The sequence below is a fragment of the Colias philodice genome, chromosome 1 (genome assembly GCF_061535455.1).
Source record: "Colias philodice isolate Cphi_HAF_F1 chromosome 1, ilColPhil1 Martin Lab GWU primary, whole genome shotgun sequence".
Taxonomy (NCBI): Eukaryota; Metazoa; Arthropoda; class Insecta; order Lepidoptera; family Pieridae; genus Colias; species Colias philodice.
In genome coordinates this window covers 14,690,787-14,703,001 of record NC_143086.1, presented here as the reverse complement: position 1 = coordinate 14,703,001, position 12,215 = coordinate 14,690,787, and the positions used below count along the sequence as shown (strand labels likewise).

Sequence of the window (12,215 nt, the reverse complement as noted above, 5' to 3'; positions counted from 1 at the left end):
TGCTTAAAGATTGGTTGTCTCGACGTTATCTTGAAATTTAAATAGGAAACCTGATCAAGCCTGTTATATAAGACCAAGAAGCTTATATCTAATACACTGGAGATTGCACTATGAACGTTTACTTGTCACGGGAAGGTATGACCTTGAATGACGCCTGGTTGTTTTTTTGTCCCTTTCACACCTAACTTGGCAAGTTGGTGTGAAAGGGATGATTTTATTTTTATTTTTTATTTTATATATTTATTTATTTATTTTTATAAGCTTCTTGTATAAGACACTCTATTTTGTTTCAATTACTTACTAATTTACTTCAAATCGAATCAACTTGTCATAATTTTAAAATCCAGCTCATAGCAAAATGTACGTAACGTACAACACGATTAAATTGACATTAAAAACCGGTGTATTCCAGGCTGCTTGTGGCAAGAGCAAGATGCAGATCCGCCCTAAATACAAGAGCAACCTCTTCGAACACATTGGCATGTACTCGTCGCTCAAGGGAAAGACTCAGAAGGTGAAGGTACCATTATTGCAGTTTAAAAGTCTTACTAAATATTGAGATAAATAAAGTAACCTTTATTTTAAATAAACAGATTTTTAAACTCCAAATTATTAGAACAAGAACCAATTTTGTTAAATAGATCCAAGAGATTTAAGTTTAATTTCGATTCTGTGTTTTAATTTTAAGTATAATAATGCATGTTTATGTGTTTTTCAGTTTCATTCAAATTACTAAATGTGCTTTTAAAATAATTTGAAGAATCATTAAGGAAAGGAATCGTTCTATCTCTATTGTACTTCTTCCGTGAAAAAGAGAAGGAAATACATGGAATTCATTTCTTTAATGATAAAAAATTTGATGTTTTAACCATTATAATCTGCATGTAACATGATTTCTTCTACCTCGTAACATTCGATGGTCATTTCGTTTTGATTATCGTTTTAAGGCCCTCTTCCTGTCATATTTTATTTTTGCGTCATAACCAAAAACCATTTAAGTAAGAAACATACAATACATTATAATACTACAACTAGTCACAATCTTAATCTTAATTTTGTAAGTATGGATGTATGGATGTTTGTTACTCTTTCACGTAAAAACTACTGAACCGATTACAATGAAATTTAGCACACATATAGACCCTCTATGGATTAACACATAGGATAGGTTTTATCTCGGAAATCCAACGGGAACGGGAACTATGCGGGTTTTCCTTTGAAAACGCGGGCGAAGCCGCGGGCGGAAATCTAGTCTAGTACTATTATAAAGGCGAAAGTTTGTAAGTTTGGATGTATGGATGTTTGTTACTCTTTCACGTAAAAACTACTGAATGGATTTGAATGAAACTTTACCACAATATAGCATATACATCAGAATAACACATAGGATAGGTTTTATCCCGGAAATCCCACGGGAACGGGAACTATGCGGGTTTTCCTTTGAAAACGCGGGCGAAGCCGCGGGCGGAAATCTAGTTTCATATAAATTTAGCATCACACAGCATTTTGAATAGTCTTCGGAAAAAAAACATAAGTCAGATTTTACAAACCCTTTACAAACATTTAGGTCACTATTTCTTTTATACGTCAGAAATAGTCTTAACATTATTTCAGGCGCTACCAAACTAAATAGTCCAAGTAGTCCACTCATTAAGCTCCACTTAACTAAATAGTCCAAGTAGTCCACTCATTAAGCTCCACTTAACTAAATAGTCCAAGTAGTCCACTCATTAAGCTCCACTTAACTAAATAGTCCAAGTAGTCCACTCATTAAGCTCCACTTAACTAAATAGTCCAAGTAGTCCACTCATTAAGCTCCACTTAACTAAATAGTCCAAGTAGTCCACTCATTAAGCTCCACTTAACTAAATAGTCCAAGTAGTCCACTCATTAAGCTCCACTTAACTAAATAGTCAAAGTAGTTCACTTATCCATCCCTGAAATTACAAAAACGGGTATCATATACAAAGATTACTTCTAGGATGGCAAATACGGTAATCGGCCCAATCACTATGCGCATAACAATCCTCCCCTCGAGCGGATCTATACCGACATCGAAGCTCACGCGGAACATTCCCTGGAGAGGGCTTACTACGGCAAAACTTACTTCTGGGGCATTACGCCGAAAAAGGGAAACGTAGCCGAATTCTGGTTCGATAGACCGTTCGATCTTGGCAGGTTAATACTCTTATTATGTATAAAAGTAGGAGTAGATTAGAAATAATGGTAGACTTAGAAAAATAGAGAAAAAATGATTAAAGATCTCTCTTGTCTCTATGTTCGAAAAAGTTATAGTAGAAGAAATATATCGTAGACTCTTAGAAAGTGTAGTGCAAAAAAGATTAATAACTCTTAGCATATGGCCAAACAATTTATAGTTTTCCACGATATCTTTTGTCTCCTAAAGAACTTCCAAGTAATTGTTAAAATTCAGATAAAAAAGGGTTATTACCTTACCTTATAGAACATTACAATATTCTAGAAAAACATAATTGGCCAAAAAACCTCAATCAGACCAACGAACAGACAACTAAAAACTTCTAAACCTTCTAGATATACATTCCGAAGTGGCAATGTCCAACACATGAACGACAAATTGAAGGATACGGTCGTGGAAATATTGCCTGAGAATGGCAGGAATTTCATCACGATAGACCAGTTTGATGAATTTGGTCTTGCTGATGGTCTTTTAAAGCGGGATATTGGACCGATTGAAGCTATTCGTCTCCGCGTCGATAAATCAAGCTCTCATTGGGTCATTCTCAGCGAGGTAATTATTATTAGGGCATGATTACATTTATCATCAGCGCATATTTGTCGGAGAAAGCAGCGAATTTAAGGGATGTAAATCGACGTAACCTTGTCCTTGCTTACTTCTCCTCCTGACCATAAATTATTAGTTTGTGCTTACCATCTTTGAAACCGACGTTCCCATTAAAGGAGGTTCTTAATTCGACTGTTTTTTGGGTATTTTTACTGCATCCATAGTTTTTCAACCGTATTTTTTTGGGATTTAAAAGGAAATTGATATAATTTGGTTTTTCTTTTAGTTACTTATACATTTTAGAATCTGAAGTGATACCTCCTCTCAGGAACGTCGGTGACCTTTTTTAACCATCACTATTTTTACTGTGTGTTTAATGCTTGGCAAATTACTATTATAGCTCTGCAAATGTATAGCAATGCGAAAAGAGTGATATTTTCTATAAACCCATAGACTTATATTTTACTGCACCACACACAAACCTATATTATTTATTTATTTTTAACTTTTATGCACGGTATTTCTGTTAAAAAGTATACGATTTTAATCTTCTTTGCACGATAGAGACACTACTGCCTTAAGATAAAATGGATGTGCTTGTAATTATTTGTTACACAATTATAATTGTAATATTAAAAAAACACTTTCTTACATATTTTTAGTTTTTTGCATGAATTTTATATTAGGAGCATGAATAAAATATTTAATTAATTTTAGTTATATAATCGTCATAAAAGTTGTTTCAGCATGCATATAAACAATAAAATAAAATTAAAAAAAATTATTAAGAACCAAAATAGTAAGCCATTCCTATATTATAACAGTAAAATCAAATAAAAAAGAAGAAAGTTAGTTTGTAGGATTTAATACAGAAAATTAAATTTATAAATCCTGTTTAATATTTATTTTTTTCCAATGACCAACGATTAGTCACATATTCCACTATACCTGTACATAAAACTATATTCTATCATAATATTAATTATTAATGTACTAGTTGTGCCTACAGTCGTGCTATGATGAAGGTAGCCGTTTTTTATTATTTATAGCACAAATTCTTATTTTTTTTTTTTCATTCATAAGGTCCTTTTCAATAACGAATACATCAAAGAAAGAATTATCCAAATTGGCCCATTTGTATACGCTTGATGCCATGACCAAGGAAAATATAGATTCATTTTTACATATATTGAAGATTTTTTTATTTTCCCCAACCTTATGTTAAAAAAAGTCTTTAGCCAAACCACTTATTATATTATAGACGGTTCCCTTTTATATATATAGCATATTTTACATCGAAGTTCCTAACATTCCAGATCGACCTGAAGTCCTTCGACCAGATGGTGGAGGAATGACGCCAGGCCTCCGAGCGCAGTTCCCGGATCCCGATACATCCCTTTGGAGCCTTGTACAACAATAACAAGATTCTAAAAGGACGTTAGATTTCTGAGAAGCTAGTAACAATGGTCTGGCGTTTTTAAGTTTGGAGACTTTTAGGGATTTTTTGTTTTGGTTACGATTTTTGGCAGCAGACTTTGGCAAATTTTAAAGGTGTAATTTTTTTTTTGTCAAAATTTATCAAAATTTTGGGGTGTTGGTTTTTAGTTCTTTTTAGTTCTGGATACCGGTTTTGGCAGCAGACTTTGGCAAATTTTAAGGGTGTATTTTTGTGTTTTTGGCAAAAATTTTCAAAATTTTGGGATGTTGATTTTTAGTTTGGGGTTTTGAAAATTACCTTAAAGTGTCCTATTTTAACATTGAACGATAAAATGGTTGGAGTGACGTATCGCAAATAGCGGAAATCCGTTATGCTGTTGGTAAAGGAATGGTTAATTTGGTACTATTTTCTCGTTCAACTGTTAAGAAATTATTAAAAACGCCAGACATGATTCTGTCTATTTGTTTTTGACGAAAATTGTTAGATTTCAGTTGAGCTACATTTTTTTAATTCTTCTTATTTATTATAATTTAAAATTTTTCATGCATAATCTTTCGGCTGATTTCTATTAAAACTTATTTGAATTAGTTTTTTTTTAATTATTTAAAAATGTAGCTCTTTACAAAGAATCAAGATTGTTACTAGAATTTTACGATACGGATACGGATACGGACTCCTGCGAAGCGGCAACCACGACTCGGAAATATTGTTTATTTTTTTATTTGTTTCATGAAGGTCCATCCATCTAGAGTTTCTATAGAAATGTGTATTAACGCAAACTATAGAAAAATAACATCCTTTCAGATGGAATTAAGATCTTTTAATTATATTTACCTTCATGAAACTTTATTTACTTAACATTTTGTGATAGTACTTATAAGTTACTTTGTATATAATTTAACTATTTTGCTATTGTTTTACGTAGTTTACGTAGGGTTAAGTTATAATTATGTTTAAGTTGATATTTAACTTATTTATTTGATGTTATTAAGTTGATTCGCCATCGAGTGAACATCTTACAGGTCATGGGTTATAGAGAGAAATAATCATATAGCGGACAAACACATGTGTGTTCCATGGCTAAGAGAAGTCCGTTTCTCTACCAAAGCTAGGTTAATAGGTGTTAGGTTAGGAAAAAAAAATAGTGCATTTTGGATTTTAATTACAGTGGGAAACGGTTGAAATTTCAATGATTTCAGTATATCGATTTACCGTATATCAGTACACTTTTGTACACTGAAATCAAAAAGCGTTTAAATACATGAAGATCATTCCAGCCGTTTCAGCGTGAGAGGAGTTACAGGAACATCAAATCCGGATGTGTTTCGCGATTAAAACACTTCCTTTAATCAAAATCGGTTCAGCCGTGCTTGATAAAAAAAGAGAAATCCAGATGTAACCCTCAGAATAGTAGTCATCAAATGCTATTAAAAAATGAATCTAAAGTCCGCGCCGCTATGGTCGAAATTCAATTGCACGCACAAAAAAATCTTGTGATCGATGTTTAGATATAGTCATATTATAATCTTAGCTCAATAAGTTGTCTTTTTGAAATCGATACCTCCGCTTGCTCAAAAACAATACAAAAAATTCCAAATTTTCTCAAAAATAGTCCAATTTTGCCGACTTTTGGCAACATAAAATTAACCTCAAAATTTTGTAAAATTCCTGGTCTAACGCAAAATTAGTAGTAACAGAACTGGTGGCAAAACCGTTTTGGATTTGCCTTCACAAGTTCGAGTGTTTATGAATTATTCAGAGCTTTAAATATAATGCTATTTATTGTAGCATCTAGGCAATATCAGGCCAAATTAACTTCAGATGTATCGATTTCAAAACTAACTATTAAATGACTAGCCAGTGTCATACATGTATTAATTTATATTTTATTTAAATTATTTTGATATGTAGCCATAAAATTCTGGAATCTAAAACAATGTTATATTGTGTTGAATCTTTTTTTGATATTTGTTTTTATATGTTTTACGTAAGACTGTTGTAATTTCAAATAGTGTTTATACCAATTTTATTTGTTAAATTATTATTTTTGACTGGGCCGAGATTTGTAGGACTAAGAACTGGTAAGAGAAATAGGCACTAAGCTCATATACAGTAAAATCAATAACAGTAATAGACCCAAAAAAAGAAGTCATGACTCCACAAATCCTAAAAGGTACTCTTGAGTCAATAAATATCTCTAAATGAGGAATATCTCTACTTCTCTTTTGCAAGTAAGGGTATGTCTCATAGATAAACTTCTCTAAACGACTTCTCTTTTTTCAAGTAAAATAAAACTAACAGAACATCATAAAAATCCTTAAAAAGGGCCAAAAACTCCTGCGCAAGTGCCAATTTCTCGTAAAAGCGGAAGGACTTAAGTGTACAGGGATGCGTTTGACGACTTGGTATACACTAGTTAATCATTTAACCTGTAGCTAGGAGACTTAACTAAATGTGACTGATGTTTTTAATAGACTAAATAGGTAAGGCTTCGTGTCGCTTGCTCATTTTTATATATACTTCTGAAAATTCAGTGCATTTCTCTATGGATTTTATTATCTATATAGGTTCGGGGCAATAGTTTTGGGGTTGGTCTATTCCTATTTATAGGGATAGGCTATTTCCTCAAGTAATCTGGTTTGCAGAAGTTTCCAAATTGACCCTTTAAGATCTAGGGCTGTATTAAACGTGGAAAGACAACTTTCACATCAGAAGTTTTGCATTACAACTTTGTCAATTAAAATAAGAGGCCAAAACACCTTTGTCTTTGTGAAAAAAATGGTCTCTTTTAGAAACCATCTCAAAATTATATGCGTTGATATTTTCAGAGTATACAAGCTATATTATTATTATTTTAAAGGCTTTTTAAATCGTTTATGGACTTACAAAATTACAACGGATTGCTAATTGCAATTTTCACCAACGTTGTTTTGGTTTTTTGAATTTGCAGTATGATAGTTTTTGCATTTTATTCGCCCGATATATTTCTTTACTTAATTGGAAGTAAAATAGTCAATTCAACATTGTGCCAAATTAAATTTAATCATTTGTGTATTAATTTTAACGCTGTAAGCTTTAAGAGCTACAAATGGGGGGGTGCATTTTTTTGCTATTGCTTGCATAAATTAGGATTAAGAATTAGTATAGGAATTTCCTGTGTGTGTAGGTACTTTTCTATGGTCCACGTTGATAAATACTAACCTGTCACATTCTACCTTATTGACTTTCCGCATGTACGAGAGAGATGGATATACGATAACATCGTATCTTTTCGACGTGGATTCAAAGCGCTTCTTCTTAACACATACTTTACTTTTAAGCGTTTAATTTAAATCTGTTGTAGTAAATTTTAATTCTAGTACGATTCATGTGCGCTGCGTTGTCATTAAGGACTGAGAACAGCCTCTTGCATTGAAATCTCAACCTTCTATCAACGAAATACAGTTCATTTTTCATCTTTAATGTTCCACATCAAATACTATGCGAAAATCAACCTTAACACATGTACGGAGATACCAAAGTCCCTTATTTCATAGCAATGTGAATGACAATCGCAAGAACGCCATATACCTTGAATCGTACTATTTCTTTTGTATCGTCTTTTGATCTCAAATCATTAAAAATATCACGCAGTTTTGTTCCAGTGCGGCTTAACCCTTATTATTTACCAAAGATTTAATGAAAGTCGCACAAAAATACATGCATTTAGTTTATTTTGTAACAATATTGTCAGCATTTAGATTCTTATTTACAAATCCTATAACGAGCCATATTTGTGTCATTCTATTCAAAATTTCAAAATTCCATTTATACATTTTTAAATATGTATATATATTTGGCATAACAAATTTCACAAACTTTTGGTAAAAGGCTAAAATTCTGCAGATTTCATCCGTTTGCGACACAAATTTGGTGAAACTTTTAGATAGTTATCAATTATCGTTAATCCTAAACAGTTATTTTTGTATTAATATAGAAATCAATCAAATTTTCGAAGACTTTATTATGTATTGTTAATTATACCTAAGAAGAGCCCTAGCCTAGTTTTTTAATATTTATCGTAAATGCGATTTGATCGTTAGTATCTAATTAAATTATTATTTATTTTGTAAGCAATTTAATTTAATTATACTTGCATAGTTTTAGGTTAGACATGCCATAATATTTCAACTGGATTATGAACAAACCCTTTTTTATTTTTTATAGTTAACGCAATGTGGATATCGTACTTTATGTATCAAATATTATTTATAGAATAGAACGAGTCACTTTAAATATGGAGTTAAATTAGATCAGAACTCAAAAACAACTTTCTTCACAAATGCCAGTTTTTGAACATAATTGATTCTCAAAATTCTCACTGGAAAAATTTTGGCCAAAAATCTCAAAATTCAAAATTACCATAGCAATAAAGTTACGATGCCCATAACGCGTATTGCAATCCTATTTTAATATGATTTGCGATACTTTACTGTTCTATCTCTTAGTAAATAAGCTATATTTAACCGTGTAACTAAATGTCTATTCTCGATGTTCAATTATGTAATAAAAAAATGTAAAAAAAACATGTGTTTTATTTCCTACATATTACTTTTTCTGTATGAAGAAATATTTTATTGTTTTCTAAGTGTTTGATGAAAAAACCCTTGACTCAAAAAAATACACAGGCAATTTAATTGTGATTATTTTTCCGACCCAAATATCGACCAATAGAATTGCACCATTCGACGTCACGTGGTACAACCTATTATACTGATAATTTTTTGAAAATTTTCTCTGGTCGTTGACGTCAAACTGACAGGTTCAATTCAATTGTGAAATTATTGGCCGACATTTGGGACGGAAAAATAATCTCCCGAATACCACACGAGCTTCAAAATTATCTGGCATTTCCCTCAAGGTTCCCTGCAAACAAATAAAGTCGTCAAGTTTTTCAGGAAAAATCACTCGCGCTTCGCGCTCGTGATTGTTTAACCTTGACTAAAAACTTGACTCCTTCATTTGTTTGCAACGAACCTATCGGAAAATACCCGATAATTTTGAAGCTCTTGTGGTATTATAAGTGAATATTCCTTCATTATGAATAAGCTACATTATTCATGAGTGACATATATTTACTTAGTGGAACCCTTTTTTCAAATTAGGAGCTCCTTTAATAAATTTACAATCTCAGCTTTAAGAAATTAAAAGTTATATCAATTTTGAACGCCCGTTTCGGAGTCTAGGTAATTGCAGAAAACATTCTTTTATTTTGTAATCTAATGGTCCGGGAGCCAGCAGCAGATTTTATGACCAAGTTCCTCTCAAGCGGTAATTAGTAAAATGCATCAAAGTATAGTATTATGAAGCCTCGTGAACGTCAGCTGGAGCTCGGTTGGGGGGAAGAGCGGTTGTAGCCTCCCGTATCAGCTGACGGTTTTTCCACCAAGATACAGCCAGCTGACATATATATTTATCCACAGTTACATATAAGCTATCATCAGGTAAATTTTTGTTTGAGAGGAAATAACGGAAAATAAATTTTTCTTTAAATTTAACTTTCATGTTCGAGACACCAGCTGACGTATAATACACCATATTGTAACCAGCTGACTATTTTTTTTCCTTGAGATATTGGGTTAGCTACAATTTGACAAATTTTTAGCTGAGAGGAAATGAATGAATGAATGTATTTTTTTTCCTATGTGCGTGGGAGGCTACAACCGCTCACCCCCCCAACCGAGCGCCAGCTGACGTTCACGAGGCTTTATAATACTATACTCTCATGCGTCTGACGAATTATCTCTTGAGAGGAAATAGTTAACCAAATTTGCACCTGGCTCCCTAACCATAAGCATAGGTATTTATATAAAACTGGACTATGCAGTGTGGAAATTTTCGATGGGCCCTGTAGGGAAAGTACTAGAAATACTAGAGATAGCAAATTTTGCTGAAAGGAGACATTTCTTTATTTTTAAAAAGAAATAGAACTGCATTGCATCTAGGTATCTATACTAATATATACCTAGATGTTAAAAATATCATTATTTAAATCTGATTTTATCATGAATATTAGTATATTATAAAGCTGAAGAGTTTATTTGTTTGTTTGAACGCGCTTATCTCAGGAACCTGGTCCGATTTGATAAATTCTATCGGTATTATACTGTCATCGTGTGTCGAAGCGTCAACTGTGTACGTAAAAGTGCTCCCAGTTTATAATCGAAATCACTGTGATAATTAATCAAGACGGACCGCACATTATAAAAATCACTATCCAGACGAGAAATCTACTTGGTCAATGTATAAAGGTACACGAAATTTCGTTAAAAATAATTAAATCACAAACAAATTTATAAACTGAGATTCAATTATTCCATATCATCATAATTGACAACTGACATCTGACATCAAAACAGCGATACGACATTTTACGAGACTGTGACACCTGTCAGTATTGAACGTCACCCAGTACTGCCAACACAACGGGCGTAATACGTTCCAATACACGAGAGTAAAAAGTTGTACTTTTTTACAATATGAGTACTATGAAGATGTCACAAGAAATGACACAGCTGTTTCAGATGATGAAAACTGAACTAGAACAACAAACCGCAACAATTACAAGGAGCGTAACTGAAACTATCATGCATAATATAGATGTGAAACTTCAACCTTTTTTGGAAGAAAACAAATACTTGAAGAACGAGGTAAAACGTTTAGAAGAAAAAGTAACATATTTGGAAGAAAAAAACAGGAAAAATAATTTACTGCTACATGGCATAAAAGAAACCGAAAATAATCACCAAGAGTTGTTTAATTTAATTAAAGAAACGCTAAAACATCTAGATATCACCATTGATTTATACGAATTAAATAACTACTACAGATTAGGAAAAAAACAAGGAGACAATAAAATAAGGCCAATCCTTATATCTTTTACGTCATTCCAAAAGAAACTAATAATACTGAAAAATAAAATGAAAATGCCCGAACAAACTTATATAACTGAGGATTTTTCGAAAGAAACATTGGAAAAGCGGAAGAACCTACAAGAAAAACTCAAACAAGAAAAACAAAATGGGAAAAATGCATTCATTCGAAACAATAAAATAATTATTAAAGAAGCACCAGATACAGAGAAAAGGAAAAGGGAGACCTCGTTATCGCCTAACAATACACGCACATCACTAACTAGCGGTTCAAAAAACATTATTGCACCCCCGAAACTACATAAAACAAATGCGTTTGAGTATATGAGGGCCAGATCTGCGTCCTTGACCGAAAAACCATCTCAACATCATTATGCATAGGAAATATCAGACACCGGTAACGAAATAAAAACAAACACTTTAAACAAAAACAAAAGACAAAACAAAAGAAACCCCAATACGGTTGGTCACCGCGGGGTTATCGACCAAACCCCCCAAAATACTTCACTACTAACGAAAAATAATACAGAACGAAAGAAAATGAGACTCCACATAGCAACATTAAATACGAGATCACTCAAGTCGAATGAATGTTTAATAGAATTAGAACAAGCGTTAAGTAACATTAATTGGGATATTCTTGGTGTAAGTGATGTACGCAGATCGAATGAAAATATTGAAGAGCATAAAGAATTCATAATGTATTACAAAAATGAAATAACAGGAATATACGGCGTAGGATTCTTAGTCAAAAAATATCTGAAAAATAATATTATAGAATTTAAAGGAGTTTCAGATCGGATAGCTGTCTTAAACATTTTACTTCCCGGTCACAAACACCCGACATCGATTGTCCAAGTATATGCTCCTACTGAGGTAGCAAAGAAGGAAACTAAAAATAGTTTTTACGAAACCCTAAATGAGACAATGGAGACTCTAAATAAAAGCATCATCGTGATGGGAGATTTTAATAGTCAAATTGGCCAACGAAGAAAACACGAAAATAAAATTATTGGACCTTACGCAACCGGTAATCGTAACGACAATGGACAAAGATTCATAAACTACGCTTTAGAACATAACTTACATATTATGAATACTT

General features: G+C 32.5%; 1 protein-coding gene across 4 annotated transcripts in view; it reads left to right on the top strand.

Moving 5' to 3' along the window:
- Positions 1-4,706, top strand: part of LOC149491488 (alpha-1,3-mannosyl-glycoprotein 4-beta-N-acetylglucosaminyltransferase A-like) — a 103,438-nt gene extending 98,732 nt beyond the window's left edge. For all 4 annotated transcript variants that reach the window (XM_089697766.1, XM_089697776.1, XM_089697759.1 and 1 more), the window contains 4 exons: positions 413-520; positions 1,982-2,178; positions 2,554-2,770; positions 4,081-4,706. In XM_089697766.1, coding sequence (XP_089553892.1) covers positions 413-520; positions 1,982-2,178; positions 2,554-2,770; positions 4,081-4,119 — 561 coding nt within the window. In that variant the 3' untranslated portion in view covers positions 4,120-4,706. The remainder of the gene's footprint in view (positions 1-412; positions 521-1,981; positions 2,179-2,553; positions 2,771-4,080) is intronic.
- Positions 4,707-12,215: the final 7,509 nt, after the last annotated feature.